The sequence below is a fragment of the Blennius ocellaris genome, assembly GCF_963422515.1.
Source record: "Blennius ocellaris genome assembly, chromosome: 12".
NCBI lineage: Eukaryota > Metazoa > Chordata > Actinopteri > Blenniiformes > Blenniidae > Blennius > Blennius ocellaris.
The window spans coordinates 21295840-21317123 of NC_137661.1; the positions used below are offsets into that span (position 1 = coordinate 21295840).

Here is a 21284-nt window from a genome sequence, read left to right on the forward strand (position 1 = left end):
ATGGAAAGTGCTGGTCTCCTCATTAATGTTAATGTTCTCATGGGGGATTACAGAGCTCTGAGACAAGATCCACCAATGTCTCTTTGTTAACTTTGTTAAAAGCGGCGGCACATATTGGACTTTTTAAAGTGTAGTTTTTTTTCCTGCTTCAACCCATTTTCCTCAATTTTCCTTTATCTAATAGTTTGCATCTGCTAAGCTCCAATGCCAGATTGCTAAACAGCATCATGGCCAAAGCCTTCTTCTTGAATGTGTGTCTTTTGTAGGCATCTCAAGAAAAACACAAGTCAACTGAAGAATAACTTAGACCGACAGCTGCAGTTATCATACATCATCATTCTTTGGCAATACCCTCCATTTATACCATGATCATGTATTTTTCTTCTGCTCAATATTTTTGTTGAATGTAACATATGGTAACAGTTAACATGTTGTCACTTTTGTTGTTTACTGTAATCCACACGTTTCAGTTTGTGGTCGCATTTCCTGCCTCGTTACGGTGAGAAACCGATATCATCTGAGCTTCCCACCTCTTCATCTGTAGGTGGCCCCGATTGTTAAGACACACAATCCATCATGCAAAAATAAAAAAATAAATATAAAAAAAACACGTGGAGAATAATCTGTTGACAGAAAGTCACATATTTAGTTCAAGATTTTTATTAGAACAAGTCATGAAAGACTCAAACTCATTAATCAGTGTTTCACTGGTGTTCTCTCTGTGTAATAATGGTTTGTCCTTCCACACATCATGACTACTTTCTCTTGTAATTAACATGTCCAGAACTATCTAAACTCATACTGAAATGGACACGGGAGTTGGCCAGGATACCTTTCAATCGGTTGAACGTTTTAAGTGGATATTTTGGAAATTTAGCTCCCTGTTTGTCAGGTTCTGTCTACATTAGCATGTCCAAGTTTTATAACACTTTAACATGTGGGAAATTGTTCCTCGTTTTCTTGTTCTTTTTTTCTGATTTTATGTTCTGTCTACAGTGGATTTCCTGAGCAACATTAAAATAGTCAGATCTCTTCCTCTTTGGCCACTTTTATGGGAAACAGTTCAATTTTGCATTATTGCCAACATCTGGTGAGGAGTGAGGTAGACAGTGTAGCTAATCAAATCAATATTTAATGATAGAAAAAAAAACATAGAAACTCTGTCAGACTGAGGTAAAGCCCAACAGATGTGCTGTATGGCTATTGCTAATATTTACAATTAATTAGTGATTGCAAAACATGATGAAAGCTTCCCACACCCTGTTATTCTCTCAGATTGCACAGCCAGTGTCTGTAATGATCTGTTTTGTTTTGAAATAGCCAAAATCACAGTGTTTCTATCAGGCAAAGTATAAAGCAAAATAAAGCAATTATATTAAAAAAAAAAAAAAAAAAAAAGCTAAAAAATGTCGTATTAACTCAAGAATGCCAACAAAGACACCTTTCATATTTACATTGCTGCTTGTTTTACTGCAAACATGCTCTTTGATCAAAAAATACTTCCTGTCAGGGTTAATTATAGTACACAGAAACTCAACCCTATCCATCAGTGCAGCTGATGCCAATGTGTTGAAAAGGCTTTGTATATTTCTTCACACTGAATTACCAAATAGTTTTTTTGTTTTTTGGGGGGGTTTCCATGCAAAGAATGTGTTAGAAATTATGGGATAACTTTAACATGGTTGCAATTATTGAAGTTTCATTAAATTAATAATTGATTTAGTCACAAAACTCCTTTTCGCTTATTGAAGACTGCCACAATATTTAGTGCTTAATATTCTTACTTTATGGTGGACATATCTTTGATTCACCTCGACAAATTAAGTGTCTGTTTACGCAGAGTTCTTATATACTCCTGGATGTTCTGTCAAATACCTATTAATATTATTAATCAGGCTGTAATCAGGTTAGACGGAGGTTTACTATCGGTCTAAATAGGAGGTGAAAACAAATAATGGAAACAAACTCTACCAAAATTAGAAACCTTATAACCAGGTTGATGAACTGTTCTTTTTATACAGACACTGGAAATCTAAAAAATTGCTCACAATAATTATATGAATAAAATAATAGAAAAGCATGAAGAAGATATGAAGGCAAATAAACTTTCCCTTTAATGTAGATTTGAATTAGGTGGGTGATGTGAGAGGCATGGAAAAATGAGGAAAGCCAAGGTGGAAACCACAAATATGCTGAAAATGGAAAAGGCCATGACATTTTAGACAGATGTGAAAATTGGAGAATCTTGGTTTGCATTTTCTGAACATTGTTTATCACCCGTTATGTGTTGTGGATCTTCAATGACAAGACACCCCTGGAATATTTTTAGTGGTGTTTCTCTGCAGTGACAGACCAGAAAACCACGAAAGCTGATAAAAAAAAAAAAGTTTTTTTCTTTGCTATTGTTATCTCGGTTTAGTGTCACCATTACCTACAGCATGGCAACTTGAAGATAATGCTTTGAAGCTAAATGCATGTGTATCACATTTTTTTGTTGCACAGGGGCCCCGGGGTCCAGATGGCCCGCTGGGAGAACCAGGTCCTGAGGGCATCAGGGTAACTAACATCACTTTTGTCAAAAACATCTCTGCATTTGTAAAAACAAAAAAGTGTAATGTTTTGTTTATTTAATATTGCTTTTTTGTACAATCACAATGATGAATATTCGGCTAAATGTATACAACTCTACTTTGCATTCATACATGTGTTCCATAAAGACTATTATTATTGACCAGAAAACAAACCAAATTAAAATCAATTTTGGCTTTTTTCTCTTTCAGGGTGAAAAGGGTGAGATGGGACAAAAAGGAGAACCAGGGTTCATTGTAAGTAGTCCTTATATTTGATGATACATAATTGTGTGCTCTTGTTCATTTTAAATGAGGCCTTCAGTTTCTTAAAAATAGTGAAGCCACATTTACATATATTACAAAGAGCCATTCATTGAAAGCTGAAAATAATGAATGTCATAAAAAAAAACAATGCCGTCCATCTGCATCAGTCTAAAAAGCACATTCCTTTTGAAGATGCACACTCACCTCATACAAAAGTTATTCAAGCATCCAGTATACCCCCTGGGCCTCAGTTAAAGAACAGTGGGCCTTTAATCAGTTTTTATTTGTATAGAGAGGCTTTGTCTTCTTGCCACTGTATCAGATTATACCAAAATGAAATTCTTATGTTCTGCTGCCAGCTCGTTGTAAGGAAACCTGAACCTAAATAAGCTTAGGAGTCATGGGATAAAAGAAAATTGTGTACTCAGCTGAGCTGATCTGCATTGAAAGAAAAAAAGAAAAGCGTTGTCAATGGATTCCTGTCTGTCATGCCTTGTTTTAATGAGATAATCAGATTTTACATCAAATTAGGATTTGAGTCATGAAAAACAAGTTAAGATTAGATATGACTATGTAAACTGAATTGAGAAGAAACAAACATTAACTAGACATTACCTATAAGAAACCATCAGTGAAATCACAGGTAAGAACAAAGCACAAATCCAACAAACAAGTCAAGGTCCTTTTGCCGGTGCCTAGTGGAAGGTGGAAGGAGACAAAGCCCCTCCAGAATTTGTGCATGAGATTAACGGTGGCTAAGTCAGGAACCCAATCGTGGGCAACAAATAAAGTCCCTCTGCAGGGTGAGCAAAAGACCAAAAGCAACAAACTGCCTCTGGGGCTGGGGCCAAAGCAAAGAGAGCCACTTGGGTGGACCAAGCAGGTGAAATGGCTGGAGGTCACAAAGCTGTAGCAGGCAAGCCTGCTTGAGGGGTTGGCCATGGCAATGGAAGCCTCTGTGGAGGTCAATCATGAAGATTCTCTTTAGAGTGCCAATAGAATTATGACAATGCCAATGGTTTTGAACAGGGATGCTTGGCTGCTTGGTGTGGCATCCTGTATGCAGAGCAAGCAGATGGGGCCTCTTTTTGAGGATGGCGACCAGGTTCTGGCGGCAGAGCCTCTTGGAAGGTTTCGGGTATGATGAAGCCTCTCCAGGGGTAAAAACGGGGCAAAAAGGCAGTACTGCTTGTTGGGGCGGCCTAGAGGGAGGATGGGAAGATGGGACTACTTTGGGGGCAGCGGGAGAGGGAGAGTTGGCGGGGCCACTCGAGAGGAAAATGGCCATGGCAGTGTCAGCCTGGACAATGCAATGAAGCTCTTTCAAGGAGGCCAGTGATGACGGGCTGAGCGGGAGGCCAATGACAATGTAAACCCTATTGGAGCCCAGTAGGAGGCCAATATCTGAGTTACCATGAGCATAAGCGATGATGGCAAAACACCCTCCAGGGGACGAACAGGAAGTTCATGCCTACAGAGTCCCTTTGGTATCTAAGCAGATGGCGAATAGTCATCAAGTGCCTGGGGGGCAGCCTGGGGACAGGGCATGTAGGCATCCCAGGTGATAATGCTCCTCTGGGGTAGAACAGGGGGCCCAAGCAAGGCCAGCATGGAGTCTGGCCTTCTCTGGGCATCAGCTTAGGCAAGGAGACAGGGCCACTCAATTTGAATACCTGCTCAAAATCCTTCTGGGGCCTCAACTCTTCTGGAGACCCAGCAAGAGAGCAATGGCAACAAATTCTCTGTGTTGGTCTAGCAGGACACCAATGGCAACAAAGCTCCTCTCAAAACTGAGCAAGATGCCAAAGATGTGACAAAGACCCTCTGGGGAAGGGGCAGCTGGGCGTCTAAGCAGGGCAACTGACTGAGGTGGGCTTTCCTTGACTCTTTCAGAGAGACATTGGGACAGATGAAGGCAGGCTCTCCCAAACACCCTCAGTCGAAGTCTGGAACAGAGTCAGTGACTCTGCTGGGCACTGGTACTGGCGTCGCAATGTTGATGGAAAAGGTTGAAAAGGTCTTCTTGATCCATAGTGGTCAATTTGTACTTTTGTGGGTAGTGGAAAAGGACCCAATGTACAGAAAAGGATTAAGACCATATTATTAAAAAAAAAAAAAATCCTATCAATAACTTTAATGTTTGAATTCTGGAAAAGAGCATAGCTAAAATACTGCAATTCATATACTACATCAAAAATAGCTCTTCAATAGACTAATACAAATATATTTTATATATATATATATATATCATTTACTATGGCGAAATCACAGAAAACAACAAAATGTATGTTGCACATACTGTATATTTGGTGTGACTTGACTCATGAATCTGTGGCTTTAACACATATTGATCAAGGACGTGTACACAACCGATGACTGTGTCACTTGAAAATTAATTGCATGAGAGGTCGCCACCAGACATGAAACAGTGATATGTAATATCATTATTGCCATAATTAGCGGATTCTGTTGAAACTGCCTATTTATTAAAATTTTGATTCCTGCTCTTTGAAGGGTAAAGCTGGTGGTCCGGGTGAGAGGGGTCCCCCTGGAAAACCTGTAAGTAAAATTGAACAGTTTTTTAACAGAAGTTTTTTTTTTTTTTAATCATGTGCAATATATCTCTAACAGAGGTGCCCAACCTTTCCTCACTGAGGGCCAGATTTGATCATGTGAAAGGGCTCAATGCCTTGATTATGTTATTTGCAACAAAAGCTAAGTTGTCTCTTAATATTTGATCATGACCTGTCAATTCTTTCTCCAAAGAGTTGAGAGCGAGAGTAAAGATTATTTTTCTTGAAACGAAAGTGTCGTGCTTATTCATTGCAAGTTAGAAAACAAAAGTTGTGATTGGTTCTCACATTATATAATTTCTATATATGTTAAAATACCAATCCGCGGACTAAACTTTGGATGTCTAACGAAGATGTTTCGATTCAAAATCTTATTTCAAAAGTAACATTATTCATATGGTAATTGTCCTAAACAAAATAAAAATGTGAAGTAAATAATGCTTCTTAGATCTTCAACGCACAGACGCAAATGTCATCTCATCTCGTCTCATCTGGTTTGGGTGCTCAGTTTTTATTCAACAAACATGCTGAAATCAGTTCATTTAGACTTTTTTTTCTTAAATAATCACAGTATATTACACTGTCCTATTGTCTTATCGTTTTGTGTATCGAGCATAATAATATTTGTGTGATCATGTGCTCTCCAAAATAAATTGCAGCTACACAAATGTGTGAGCATTTCATTAGTCACACTATAAAGTAAAGGGACAATACATTTGTGTCACACATAACTACATTGAGCACTTAGTGTAATGTTTAAAAAAGAATAATCAAGGTAAAATTAATGAGAAAGCTGAGTAAATAGCTATCAATGTCTGTAGATCAACAGTGGGTTGATCATGTTGAAGTTACCTGTTAGGGGGGTGATATATGCAGAGGCACATTCAAATTCTCAGCATGTTCTCTTCACTAAATTGATTAACTTTTATTTATTTTTTAAGGAAATATAAATAGAGGCTTTTTTTGCAGACTCTGTCATGCAAATTCAGGGCTGAAGTAAGTGGTTTAGATTGACGTAATTCAGTTTCCTGCTCATTTTTACATTGCTGCAGAGAGATGATGTAAACAAACAAAATATTTTAATGATTTTTAATTTGCATTCAAAGACTCTCTTGGAGCCAAGCAAAAACTATCTTTGAGAACGAGGAATGAAAACGTTGTTATTTATTATACTGAATTAAGCAAACTCAAAAACACTGATAATCCAGTAATGCAAAAAAAAAGGAGGATGTAATGCACATTTTAAAGCACATCATTATGTCTTGTCTTACTTAATTAAGTTATCACATCACAGTTTCTGACAAACTAATATACAGACTGTGACTCGCCTGTCTGCTCTCTGGCTTTCCTCAGTTGTTAGATTTTGCTTATTTCCTCACTGGCAATTGACTTTATACTTCCACAAATCATGAATTGGCTGCACATTTGACATATCGGGATTATTTACTTATTAGTCATAATACACACAGAGAAAACACATGCAGGCATTTGCTCTCACTTACATCTGGCCAAATAGGTTTAAAAAAGTTTACTGTTAAAAAAAAAAGAAAGAAAAGAAAGAAAAAAATAGAAACTGATGGCTGCAACTCTTCCAACATCTAGAGTTACAGCGCCCTCTTGTGCCTGAAAATATGTCTACAGAAATGGTTGTATTCAGTTTCAGTTCAAATGTTAGAAATTGGTTCACAAAATCAAATTGCAATTCTCAGACAAAAACATTATAGTATTTTTAAATCACTCTATTGCACATTCGTAAATAAAGTATTTTACATGAATGCAAATCCCCCAGTAGCAAATTATGATCACAATGATAGAAACTGTACATAAAAGGTGAAAAGGTTATCTTCATCAATGGACAATTGAATTCTTAAGGAATTCATAACAATAAAAACAACGTTACATTGTAAACAGGTCAGTTGCAGCCGGAATAAAAGATTCATTTGAGCTTGAGAGTTTTAGCATAGTTTACATGATGCCTGAGGGAAGTTGTCGAAACTTTAAAAAGTGAAAACCGAGACTGCACAGAATATCTTCAAATACTTTACAGTGCAGACTTATAAGGGTAACACCTGCAAATGTCCTGTAGATTTTGACTATCCTATGTATTTAGTTTTTGTTTTAAATATACCAATTCCAGCAGTCAGGAAAAAAAGGAAGCATTGCTTCAACGAAACGAGAGAAAGAAATGACAACGCTTGTGATAGAAATACATTCTGTGTTGTGCTTTCATGCACAACTGAGACTTAATCGTACTACCTGTACTTTATAAAATGTGTTATTTCACAGTGTATAAACCAAATTATGTGACTGTTAGTGAATATATGCTGCTGAAGTCATTCCCCAAACTTCCTCCGCCTCCGAAAGCAATATCTTCTGTCAGCATCGCACCAGGCAGTGTTTCGAATGAGGCAGTTCCGTTCAAACCTGGCAACGCAGTGTTTGAACGACAACAAAGGGATTTGACATTACAGCGGAAAGCTGATCCGTTTGTGTTGCTTCAAACAGTTTCCGTCACGTCTGAAGGTGTCAAATGTAACAGGACAGATATATTACACTCACTCATCGTGTGTGTGGTTACACTGGAAACTATGATGATGATGATGATGATGATGATGATGGCGGTAATGATGATAAGAGGACCATGACCAAAGTCAGGTTTTCTCATGCTTGCTATTCTGTAATTGCACAAATTAATGAGTGCGGCAACACTGAGCTCATTATTGTGTTTTCAGGGCAAACCTGGTGTTCCTGGCAGCGGCGGGGAACGTGGGCCCCACGGTGAACCAGTGAGTATGCTGCCGTCTGAGCGCCGCATTGATGTGGTTGTTTCAGGAAACTGCAAACAAAACCACACACTGTGAAAACCGACGTGTCTGGATTCCGTAATGACTGCAGGGAGAATGCACAGAACCATAATTGCTTGCAAAAGTTTGAAGAGGAAAAAGTTGTCGGGGCTGGAATAATTTTAATGTCTTTGAACACTTGAGACACTCCAGAAACTGTTGAAGAAGAAAAGATCGTTGTAATCGTTCTGATTTTTTTAAAATATTTTACTTTCACCCTCCGTGTTCTTCTCACCTGAAAACTCCTTACCTCACACCTCCCTTCTTGGATTAAACTACAAAAAAAACCCTGATTTTCCTGGAAATCCGCCATCTCCTCGGGGACATGAAGAATGTCAAACAATCAGACACAGATATTTATTGGAGTATGATCGTTCAATAATGCTAGAGGCACGGTTTATGTTATGGGTCTCATCTTGTGTTTGGCTCGTCTTCAATCTTCTTATTCCAAGCCTTCTCAGCTCTCGGTTTTCTTTTTCTACAGCGCTAAATGTTGAGATATACGTGTTTGCTTTGCCATTACACGCCATCGCTGTGTGTTAAGTCTGTTCGGTGCTTCATTTGCCATGCTTAGCACACCCAATGATGATATCATTGCACTACTACCTGAGTGTTATTTGACCTTTATATAAAGAAGTTTTTGTTTTTTTTCTTGCAGGGACCCAAAGGACCTCCAGGAGAAGCTGGGCCTGATGGAGAGCAAGGACCTGAAGTAAATAATCTTATTTCACAATGCCTTGTATATATGATAAGGGTTTGAGAGTTTACTGTGCATACAAATGAAGAACTAAGCCTCTCTGTGTTCTCTCTGCAGGGTGTTCCAGGTTTAGAGGGTGAACCAGGCGCCATTGGCGAGCCGGGATTGAAGGTCAGCGTGAGCACTGCTTTGCATTCACCACTTCATCAGTGCATCATGAAGAAACATTTGTTTTGAAGAGCTTCAGTTCTGTCAATCTTGCAGTCAGTTTTTAATTTTGTGTTTGCACGTCTTCATTCTATGAATAGATGGCTTTTTTTAGTATTTGGGTTAACCCATAACAAGATAATTTCTGTTGTGTGGCTGAATTTAAAAATATTGGCTCATATTACACATTACTATGTTCTGGAAAAAATGTGTGTCTTGTATTTTGAATTAATATTTTGGATTCTAATACTAGATATATTTGTGTAAAGATACAAACTTGAAACTTTATTGTTGATTTCACACATTCAGTTTAGTTAAATTTACTTTTCAGATTTATTTTTCTCAATATATCGACCACCATTCACACACCATTTTAAGCGATTAAGATTATGGCATACATTAAAACAAAGGGATTAAAACAGCGTATAAAAGAGAATAAATAAATTTAAAGCTTTATTAAGATACAGGTAATAAAAAAATAAGTAAAATCTATTGTTAACATCATATCCAAACCCATCAGGTGGCATGAAAGAGAGAATGAGAGTTACATTGTGTGTGCGCAGTATTCCACTTCCATGTTTTGAAACTGGTTTCCTACAAAACCTTAAGTTTTACACCAGAAACTGTGTTGCTCTATACTCAGCTGCGACTCGGAAACATTGGCCCACTTGAACCCAGTCCAAGAACCAAATCCAAACTCAGAATCCAAACGAAGAAATTCACAACCTAACTGTAACCTGGTGAACCTGTGGCTGTATTATTCCAAATTCACTGTGATGCCTCTTCCTCCAATCCAATCCAAACTGGGCCACTTCAGGGGCTCTATCCTTCAGCTACAATGCTCCCACGAAGAGTTGTTGTATTGTTTCAGATATTAACATTTTCCTTTCACATCCAGACATGTTTTCTCATGTTTTGTCCTCCCGCAGGGAGAAGTTGGGCCTCCGGGAGCTGAAGGGGAGCTTGGGCAGGAGGGAATGAGAGTGAGTGACTGCAAACAATCCACTAATCTCTTCCTTCCTCGTGTTTGGATGAACCTCACCCGGTTGTATATTTACTCCCCTTCGTTCAGACTATGATGATTCATCTCTTGACCAGAGAAAAAGTAGCCGGATGAAGTTGTTTTTGTCAGATTCATTTTATAAATAGAGTTTGAAGTGATTCGGTTTTAAACTGAGCAATAATACTGATGCACACTGCGTTGTATACTTGGTAAGTCCGAATGAGTGGAGAATGATCTCAGAGATTATTCATCTTAGCAGTTTTTTTTATTTCGTTTCATCTCTGACTCGCCTTTGTTAGGCTAAAGAAAAGTGGCTCATCTGTGAAAATAGTGCAAATGCTCAATTACCTCTTATGTCATTTCATTTATTTTTGTATATTGTTTCATAGATATTTCCTTTTGGTTGGTATCTTTAAAGTAATTTTTGTAATCTACTTTACAATTGCACACCATTGACAATTGATTTTTATTCCTCGTAACAGCCTTTTTAAATGTAATTGAGTACTACGGAGGCAATGTATCCATTGCAATTTTTTCAGTACTTCGGCCTTTCACACATCACCTGCATTTAGACATGTCAGGTGGATCAGACACTTGATTTTGCAGATAACTACATCCACTATGCTATGCAAGAAACTGCTCCACAATACTAACAGGTCTCTTTCACGACGTTGACAAAGGTCCTGAAGAATACTTTACTTTGAGTAGTGCTCATTTGGTGCAGCAATGAAGCATGATTCTAATGACCTTGATTGATTTGTGAAACCCGACTGTGAGTGAGCATCAAACTGTCAGTGTCTTTTCTCAATATCTATGTTGCTGGATTTTCTTTTGTTTTATAAGGGCCCTCCTGGTCCTCCTGGTGAAGATGGTCCTCAAGGAAAAGATGGAACCAAGGTGAACATATTAACAGACATTTAGTTAACCAGTATGAGATTATTTGGGTTTTTTTTCAGCATTATTCCCTTGAATAATTCAAATTCATTCATGGAGGGAATGTAAGGCCGTCCACTGATATGTAGTAGCATTTTTAATTATCTTTTCCGCTCACCCCCTTGCTGATAATCGAGGTCAGAGATAATGTGAATGTATGCATCTCTTTGCTTGTCCTTGTCACACGGCCAGGGCGAGCCTGGTGAACGTGGCCCAATTGGAGAACCAGGAGACAAGGGGATCGAAGGTGACACTGGGACTCCTGGAACACCTGGCGGGACTGGAAAGCAGGGCTTTCGTGTATGTTTATCCTACATTTATAAATTTCAATTGTTTTCTCAAAAAAAAATTTAAACAAAACATCTGCTTTAAAATACATGCAGTCATTGTATCTGTCCTCCCACATAATGCCGTGTGTGTCCCAGTAGGGGTCAGCCTTCTCTTCAACAAAGCCTTTTTGTTACTCTGTCATTTAAAAAGGTTTTGTGAGGAAAACCTCGGGATGTGTGTCCTTGTTTGAAAGCTGTCTGTCAAAAGTCTTCACTGAGTGCCCTGTTTGTTTAAAGACACATCTTCCAGCATTTTCAGAGGTGATGAGGGGCATTAACAGTCGCTGGTGTTAAGTAGAAAGGGTACATCAGTGCACAGATACAGAGCTGGACGACTGATGATACCTGGTGATACCTGAAAAACTACAGCAGCATCTTTATCAGCAGTGAACAGTTTTGGAAGTCCTCTGCAGTGCAATAGTGATGTAAAAAATAGACAATGTTATGATTTTTTACAAGCTGTGAGGTGTATTCGCACGCAATTTAACCTCACAATATAAAGTTATAATTACTTTTGCTTTCCAGGGGCCGGAGGGAAAACTGGGTCCTCCAGGAAAGAGAGGAAGGCCCGGAAAGAAGGTAAAGGCCCCACTTTTCTGCTTTTTTTCCTTTCTAAAGGTCAAAGTTAATGTTGTTAATTGGTGTTTGACTCTTTGGATCCTTCTAGGGCGAGAGGGGTCCTCAAGGTCTGGTTGGTGAGGTTGGCAGTCGAGGAGATGTTGGCCAGCCAGGCGAGCCAGGGCTAAAAGGCGCCAGGGGAACTCGAGGCACACCTGTTAGTTCATAGTTTTTCTATGTGTCCTCTCTGTTCTCGAATCACAACCACTTGTTTTGAGTGGAAATCTTTTTTTTTTTTTTTTTGGTGCATTACTATCATAAATTTCTGAATTTGAAATTATGCTGATGCTTTAAAAGGGATCTTTTCGGTGGAATTTCGTATTGTACTTTTGTGCTATGTAATACTTGATGTGAAGCCATCTGTGTTCTGAGACAAAAGGCTCTCTCAGATTTATACTTATGTATTTTAAGCTTTAAAAACAAAGCCTAGAAGAGAGAAAGCCAAGCCAAGCCAAGAGGAAGGCATTCATTTTTCTTCCTTACAGAGGAAGTTTCTCCACAATTCCCTCATCTCTTGTCAGCAGAAACGGTAAAACTGTGTTGCAAGAGCAGTGGATAGAGGATTTATATCCCTGCCATAAAACAACTGTGGTCACAGAATTCACTTGCACAGATCTCTTTGAGGCCAAGGTTATACTCATCGAAGCTGCTGAAGAAAACAAAAGAATACAGAAAGTGCCAAGGACTGTGTCAAAGCCCTAACTTTGTTTTTCACTTCCTGCACTGTTTTCAGGGTCAACTGGGAGTCATGGGGACAGAAGGGCAACCAGGACTTGCGGGATACCCAGTGAGTTTTCCCATTAAATGATCATATTCAACACATGTATTCATAACGTATAGCAAAAAGAAAAAGAAAAAAAGAAAATCACCCACATACACAATATTTACACACATTTTCCAATTGCAAGGTTGGTGGTCCAATCCCACATTGAAGTTCATGCTGATAGAAATGTGTGGGAATATGCAGTGCATTGCAGTTTATGGTGTGTGAGGAGTAAAAAGTGGGTCTAGACAATATTAAGCAGGTTGTTATAATGTTACAGCTGATTGAGATATCCTCTTCTCTGTCTGACATTTTCGTTCTAAGTCTTTCTTGCAATCTCCTCTGTCTCCTGAATCCTCTTTCCTCAAACATATCTATTGGATGTCCTCCCTCATTGCGCCCATGAACCTCCTCTCTGGACTTTCTCTTCTCCTTTGGCCTGGCAGCAACATCCTCAGCATCCTTTTCCCTTCATACGTATCTATCGTCTCTCCTACAGACCAAACCAGCTGGTCTGTGTCTCTCTCTCACTTTCCAACCAAAGAGTCCAACATGAACTGTGTACTCACTCCTTAACCTCACTCCAAGTGGAAACTTCAACATCCTCTGTCTTTTCATTCACTGTCTTCAGTGCCATCCCATTGACCTTCCCATGTCAACCCTTCTATCTGAGATCACTCCTGGCACTCATCTCCATCCTTTCCACAATGGCTGTACTTTTTCACCTCTCTTACGAACCTTCCACTGCCATGAACAGTTTGGCCTCAAGTACTTGCACTCCAATCTCCTCGTTCCAACCACTCACAGCTGTAATTTTAAAACATTTTCCCACAAATTTTTAATCAAGAATTAGTCCTCATCTGAGTCTGGACACTGTTTTGGCTCAGCAGAACCCGCTTGTGATTACAGCAGGATCCTCGACTCATCTTGATATACTCTGTGATGGATCGTACTTGGCTCCTTCATACTTAAGAACATAAGCTCAAGTGTAAAGAGCTGTTTTGTGTTTAGTCGTCATTCCACCTCACGGAGCTTTAGACATAGATCTCAGATCAACACAGCTGTAGGACATGATTCCAGTCATTCTTCCCATAAGTCTTTTGCCAAAATCCATGCTGGAGACATCCTGAAAGTGAATCTGGAGGATATTACTTACCGTCCCTGCTATTTTAATATTTCCTATTACTCTCAGCTGTTACCCAACACAAAATATCTGGAAAAAAAAGCCTTTTACAAACACAATACAAATAACAACAAGAGGTAGATTTGGCTGACAATCTTCCAGTGAACTGTACAGCTTTGCAAAAGACAATATTAGATTTTGTGTGACTGTAACACGATCACTTTCAGTTTGATTTTCACTATTCTTTGCATGTGTACATGTGTGTTTGTTTAAGATCCCCTCGTACAGGGACTGTACGGTTGTCGAGTGATGATTGACTCTGAGCTACAGTACAAATCCCGAAGTGACAGGATTCAACACAAAGAAGTTTCTTCGTGTCAAACATCTTTGATTAAATATGCCAACACCCTTCACAGTTCTAGCTCATGTTTTTGCAGAGAAACATTGGAAAGCATGGTGTCTTTATCATGCACATTAATCGGTGGCCTTTTTCTTGTAGGGACATCCTGGAAAACTGGGTCCAGTTGGACCACCAGGCCCTAAGGGGGAAAAGGTAAAAAAAAACCTCAGCTGATGTAGATTTTACAATGAATATATTAAAATGGCTCTGGGTTATTATCGTGTTTGTGTTTATAAATTGCTACTGTCCATATATGAGACTATAGATCAATTACTTTGTGGCTTGGTGTTACTTCAGTGCAGGGGTTTTGCATCTGGTCTTTGTCATATTATTAAATATTGATATTAATGGTTGCTGAGATCAGGGTTAAAACAAGATTTGTGACGGTACTTTCTAGTTACAAAATCATCATAGGATGTGTGATTTAATGTTTTCATTTTGCTACATTTCAGGGTTATCCAGGAGAGGACAATAAGACCCCCGGACCACCAGGGCCCTTAGGTGAACCAGTAGGTCTTGCCTTCCTTTAAACTCTCCACCTTCTGTTTATCCCAAATAATTGAAATGCCGGATTGACAGTGTGAAAGTAAAAGTTAATCCTGATCAACCCTGGATTTTAGCACCATACACTAATATCTTGTACGGCTAAATCAGCGAGAGTGTGTCAATTTGTTTTCATGAGTCTGGGCATTTCAAAAAGCGATTTAAAGGTGAAGCTAAATGTTTGCTTAATTTGTATTTATACTCTAGTTGTAATACTTAGGAGGTACGCTGCCATTCAAAGGTACAACACAAGGCAACTGAGAATCTTGTAAACAAAAGTCACGATTAAAATTATTTGACTGTAGTGAATCTATACAAAACGCTGTTGTCTTTGACAACTGTGTCTCTGGGGGACATTATTCACCTTGAGTGACCTCGAGCATTCTGCGTGGTCCACACAGTGCCCAAGAAAACAACGTAATTCTTAGACTAATATCAAAAGAGGATCAGGACTTATCAAAGCGTCTTAACAGCTTGGGAAAGCTCACAGCTATACAGTACCCCGATTATTTTGCTCTTTCAGACACATTTTCCAGCACTGGACGTGACCGCTTAGCCTTGACTGCATGAGCAGTCAGGGTCACCGGCTGTCTGCAGAGGTATAGATAGCAAACCTGCCATGAAAAGTATTGGATTATCCACTTGGCACAGAACGACAGTACATAGTTTGAGCAAAACAATGGCGGCCTCTGTTTGATCGGCTGAAAGCGAAGGCTCGCGGGTTACATCTATAGAATACGTTTCAGGAGTGTTGGCCTCGGGAATGACTGTCTTTAAGTAGCAACCGAGCTCAATTGAAGCTTGGCAGCTGGGGTGGTTTTAAAAAGAAGGCATGCAGTATACGTGTGCTCATGTGGGTACATTTGTGTCTGCACAGGGGCCTCCAGGAGAACGAGGAGAGCGTGGAGAGCCAGGGGATGAAGGCTATCAGGTAGACAAATCCATTAAACTCTACAGCACACATGTTGTACCCTCACCACTCGGAGTGCTCACTTCCTTGATTGCCGCTCATACGTCTGTTGATGCCCTACTGAAACACTGCTTTGTGCAGACCACACAGGTTGGATTAGTAAAATCCTGCCGATAAGTCTGGTGTTTTTGTCACTTTATTCTTCCGGCGTTTGGATTCTCTTCTCACAGAATGTTTACAAACAAATGCACAGCGCAGGCCAATTTACATCAGTGTTTATTTGATTTTGCCAGTGCAACTCTAATGTTGATATCTGAATGCTTCTATAAATGTGGATTGTATAGCTAGAAAATGTCGAGAATGCAAAGTTTTATATGCAGGCTTTTAACTGGGGAGACCCTCTCCAGACTTTTCTTGATTAAAAAAAAAAAAAGGTTATTTTTGAAGCACTTGAGCTCTTGTATTTATGACACAATTAACAAATAAGTACTTCAATCTAAGGCCAAAAGTGTTGCATGACAACTATATTATTATTTAAAATGAAATCTTGGGGGAAAAAATCAATAAAAACAATGTTTGACTTTATTCTTCCAGCTACAGTCCAGCATTAAAATCGTAAAATGTAATATGTCTTTACATCACTTACTTGAATGGCCCTAATAGGTCACTTTTGGACTTTTTTGCAATTTATGTGTTTGGAGAATTAATAAATCCTCTTTCGTAAAAGCCTCCTGTGGCCTATCCTAAAGGTATACATAAAAGTTATGGCTTAGAAACTAAGAGATATTGTTTTGTTGCCAAGGAATCTGTAATTCAGTATTCCACAGTATGTGGTAATGGTGCAAACCCATAACCTGTTGCTGAGTGTTTCTTAAAAGTAAACAGTCAATAAACAGGCAGATGACATGTATTGAATGTGTTATGAAGATATGGAGACTGATCATGGTTTTGAGTTTGAGCTAAATCCATCATTAGTAATTCACAATTATGCATTTGTTTCAGGGCCATATTGGCACCACTGGATCTCGTGGGGCTGTTGGACCTCAAGGTCCCCCAGTAAGTCAATGAATGTTTGTCAGAGATTTAATGAAATGCTGGAAAAACCTGCTGGACTTCAGTTTACATATCATTGGCACATGCATTTATATGGCATTTTTCTTACCCTGAAATATCAACGGTGTGACTTGTGATAAAACGCAGATTGTGACTATGTTTTGGGGAGAATCAGTGAAAAGAGCAGTAAAATCTATTCCACCTACTTCTCGAGCCAATTCCAGTTAAATAAAGTTGAAGGCAGTTTACATGCTGGTCCATCACAGAGCAAACTCAAGAGAGACAGACCACCACTCACATTCACATTCATACCGACGCACAGTTTGGGCTGTTACCTTTCCATACATAATTTCATGATAACACAAAGCTCATAATAAATGTAGGAAATGTACTTCAGTTTCTTCTTGCAGATTGAAAGTATGCTCTTTAGGCTGAGTGGCTTTTCTATGTTGCCTAAAGCTGTGAATGTGTGAGATTCTCTTGTGAGGTGGACTGGTGACCTCTGTCCAATCCTCCTGGAAATGATGTCCTCCATTTCCAAATATCAGGCATTTGACCAAATATATGTGTTGATCATGTTAGTTTCACTCACAGTGCTCCGATCTTAAAGACATTTAATTGAGGTTTTTTTTTTTTTTGGTCTACTGATATAATGGCTCTCGTCACTATGATAGAAAGATAGATTTCATCCCTTTTTGCAAATCACACCCTGGAAACACCGAAGCAGTAAACACTGACGGGGATTGAAATCGTTTGGAATAACAAAATGTACCAACGACTGCCTATCTGAGACTCTTTATCCGCGGTGAAGCTCTATAAGTCAAATATGTAAATGTTTTCAGACTGACGTGACATAAGAGGAGCTCAATCCAATGTTTTTTTCCCCTCCAGAGCCTGAATGTACTCTGCATAGGTCACTGTCTATTAGATTATACGATATCTGTGTGCCAGATAGACATTTTGTTCTGAGATTCATGCAAAGGGAAACTTCATGGGATGTCCAAAATGTACAAAGTCACTCTAATAAGCACTATAGATAAGTGGTAAATCTCTTCTTTCCATGACACCATCTGTATCATAGGGTGAATATAGCTTTTCATAACACTTTTTTCTTGTATTGTGCAGGGAACAACAGGCCACCCTGGCGAACCAGGACCAAATGGAGAAAACGGAGCTCCAGTAAGTTGTTGAAAAACACACATTTTACAGAGAGCATTTCTATTCATCTTTGTCAAATATGGTTAAAAAAAATAAGTTGCACAGAGGGCCTTAAAAATAGCCTGACTGCAACCAGTAACACCAACAACAAATATTTAGCCGAGTCAGCATTCGCCACAAAAAATGGGTACAGCAGTTTTCTTTGTCTTGCTTGATGATTTTAGCTCAGTTGTGGTTAAATTTCAGTTCGGGAGAACAAATATGCGTCAGCTTTACTCACATATGAGCCATGTGGTAAAAATAGGTTTAAGTCTTCAGAAAAAGAATCGGCCAGAGCAGGAGTTGATGATTATCAAGGATATATTTTTTGGTTCTTTTATCTCAGATACATTTCTGTAAATGTGAATTCCTTTCCAACCTGTTTGCTTTTTAGCTTTGGCACTCTTTTGAGCTCTTACACCTCAATGGTTACATAACCTCATTCATAGTCTCCGGAGGGAATCGGCAGGCTTTTTTTAAAGAAAAATAAGAAATACTGAGGTGTTTCATTGTTTCATTGAAACACTTCAGGTGCCCTTTTGTGTGTTTTGAATGCCCATACTATATATTGTAATCATTGTTTCTCCGGCTTTTCAGGGACCAGCTGGAAAGAAAGGGGCAAGGGGTCTTAGTGGAGCTCCTGGCCTTGAAGTAAGTATCACATCAGTTCAGTTAAATGACAGTTTTGATGGAAAACAGGCACCTTTATGGAATCAGGGGCCATTTTTCACTAACTATATATGCTATGGTGCAGCTTAATATGAGACTTACAGGTGAGTCCTAATTTTTACCCTCTCCAAGGTTATTAAAATGAAATTAGGTTCTTTAAAAGTAAACAATATTCAAACACTATATAAAATCTAGAACACAATGGTGAAACGGATTATAGCTTCTATATTTGGGACTTCTGGCTTTGTATCATGTGGGAAAACCAACGTTGGGGAACCACTTGGATGAATGATTACGGGTTTAGAAAAGCAGAACAGCCTTAAAAACAGTATGTAATGGTAAAATGAGAAAATGTTGCTGTAAATGTTGTCAAACAAAACTGAAAAAAACATTTTCATTTTTTTTTTAGGGGCCCTTTGGTTTACCTGGACCTGTGGGGATAAAAGGGTACCCAGGGCCTGATGGTCCCGCAGGTCTGACTGGCTTACAAGGACTACCAGGAAAACAAGGACGACAGGTAATGAGTGAAATTACTTAAATAACATTGTAATCCTGCAGAATACTCTGGTTATGTCATTTCACGCTGTATGCCGTCATATTTACCAGTTGGTACTTTTGGTAATGCTTTTCTAGTAAAACTGATAAAGTGGGTGACTTATCGCTAAGGTACAGAGAGACAAATAATAATAATGATAATTATAATAACTTTAACTATATAGCACTTTTCTAAACATGGTTACAAAGTGCTTTTACATTATAAGCCAAAATAAAATTTATAATAATAAAATACAGAGATCAGAAAAAGAACAACAAAAAACTTTAGTTAATAAAAGCCAAGCGGTAAAAATTAGTTTTAAGACCGAGTGAGATGATTTACTTACATAACATAACTGTCAAAAGGGCATTTCCTTGACTGTCTGCATGATTGAATAACTGTAGCAGATCTGTTGTATTAGAAAGACCTAGAAAAGCCAAGATGGGAAAAGAGCACTGCACATGTGAACTGGCGGCACGTCGAATGTAATCAACCAAAGACTATCACTTTTTTTGTCTTTGTTTCCTCAGACCACAGAGTACACCTCATAAAACACTCTGTACCTCCAGTAATTATTCTAAGCTTTACCACATTGTCCCCACAGCGCTGTCTTTTTTAATTTTTTACTCTTCCTGAGTGGCTCCAACTTCACTTCTCCTGCTTCCATGTTGTTTTAAGACCAAGGCTGATTACGTGACCCCATCATTATATGCCTTATTTGATTTGATTGGCTTCCTCTGATTGCACCACAGTGGGATTATTCTTATACAATAAATGTGTGGCCAGAGTGTTTTAAGATTTGCACAAGCATCATTGTTATTTTCTGCCAAGAGGTCGAGAGCCAAGTTCTGCTGTCTGGCTTTAATTTACTTCGTTTTGTCTGAAAGTCTGGTTATTCTAGTTTTTGCATTTCACATTTATCAACTGAGCAAATTAATTGATATTATTCCTGACTGAGTTACATAACTTTACAGCCACAAATATTTTTTCTTTCATTGATTTATTTTACTCGGATTCTTTTTGTGTGGAGCACTAGTTTCAGAGGACTATTCTTTTTGGGAAACTAATCTGAAAAAGTACTGCTGAAAGAGAAAGAGAAGAAGAAAGAGGAAGAGGATGACATGCTTCACTTTCCTGCAGAATTTTCTAATCTTCATCTTCATTATATCCAATAGTCCCATATTAATAATGAATTCATAGTTTTTCTTTCGTGAACAGAATAATAGCAACATGAAATGATTGTTGCATTTGTTCTCTTTTGGCCAGGATCTCGGAAACCAGACTGTTTTTTCAAGTTCAGCATCCGGCAGGGTTTTGTTTTTGTTTTTGTTTTTGAGTCAGTCATTAAGGGAGCGGAAGACATGTGACACCACTCGGGACAACCTGGACACAATTTTTGTTTTCATTCTGGGAATCTATTTTGAGCAACGTTGATTAAGTGTGTGATACTGCACAACAAACAAACAAACTAACTTTTAAAATAAATGTGTTCTATTTTCCACAAACAGAAAAGGACAACCCAATTCTTAAAAATCGATTCCACATGCAGAGACGACAAGTAGGGTTATAAGACAACAGTACATAGCATTAAGTCAGGTCAGTAGCAATGGGAGGAGAGCTGACAAACTCAAATCAATTAATTTTTACAGAAGTTGTTTTATCGAAAGCAGAAGAAGATTGTACATACGAAACCTAAAATGCACGATAACGTTTGCTTAGTTAACCACTTCATGGGACTACTAACCTGTTATAATTTGAGGACTGCCCTAATAAGTAAACTTTAACGAGTGAGCTTCCATTAACTCTGTGATAGACAAGTTATTGCCACTACATTTTATGTCCTCAGATTGATTCCATGTTAGGGAATCTTTGTCTGTGTGAGGTTTGCATGTTCTTGTGTATGTGAGGATATTCTACCAGTACTATAGTTTCCATCTGCACTCCAAAAGCATACATTTGAGACTGATTGGTGTCTATAATTGTCCTTTAGATATGATTGAGAGTGTGTGTGATTGTTTGTCTCTATGTCCCTTTAGTCAGCAGGATAAGCACTA

General features: G+C 38.6%; 1 protein-coding gene across 1 annotated transcript in view; it reads left to right on the forward strand.

Annotated features, from left to right (window-relative positions):
* col24a1 (collagen type XXIV alpha 1 chain) overlaps nt 1-21284 on the forward strand; it is a 91869-nt gene that overhangs the window by 59997 nt on the left and 10588 nt on the right. Inside the window, exons 29-47 of the mRNA XM_080506136.1 lie at nt 2503-2556; nt 2781-2825; nt 5349-5393; nt 8140-8193; nt 8909-8962; nt 9065-9118; nt 10084-10137; nt 11001-11054; nt 11283-11390; nt 11945-11998; nt 12087-12194; nt 12771-12824; nt 14423-14476; nt 14776-14832; nt 15744-15797; nt 16779-16832; nt 17955-18008; nt 18624-18677; nt 19105-19212. Of these exons, the coding sequence (XP_080362262.1) occupies nt 2503-2556; nt 2781-2825; nt 5349-5393; nt 8140-8193; nt 8909-8962; nt 9065-9118; nt 10084-10137; nt 11001-11054; nt 11283-11390; nt 11945-11998; nt 12087-12194; nt 12771-12824; nt 14423-14476; nt 14776-14832; nt 15744-15797; nt 16779-16832; nt 17955-18008; nt 18624-18677; nt 19105-19212 (1173 nt within the window). The remainder of the gene's footprint in view (nt 1-2502; nt 2557-2780; nt 2826-5348; nt 5394-8139; nt 8194-8908; nt 8963-9064; nt 9119-10083; nt 10138-11000; nt 11055-11282; nt 11391-11944; nt 11999-12086; nt 12195-12770; nt 12825-14422; nt 14477-14775; nt 14833-15743; nt 15798-16778; nt 16833-17954; nt 18009-18623; nt 18678-19104; nt 19213-21284) is intronic.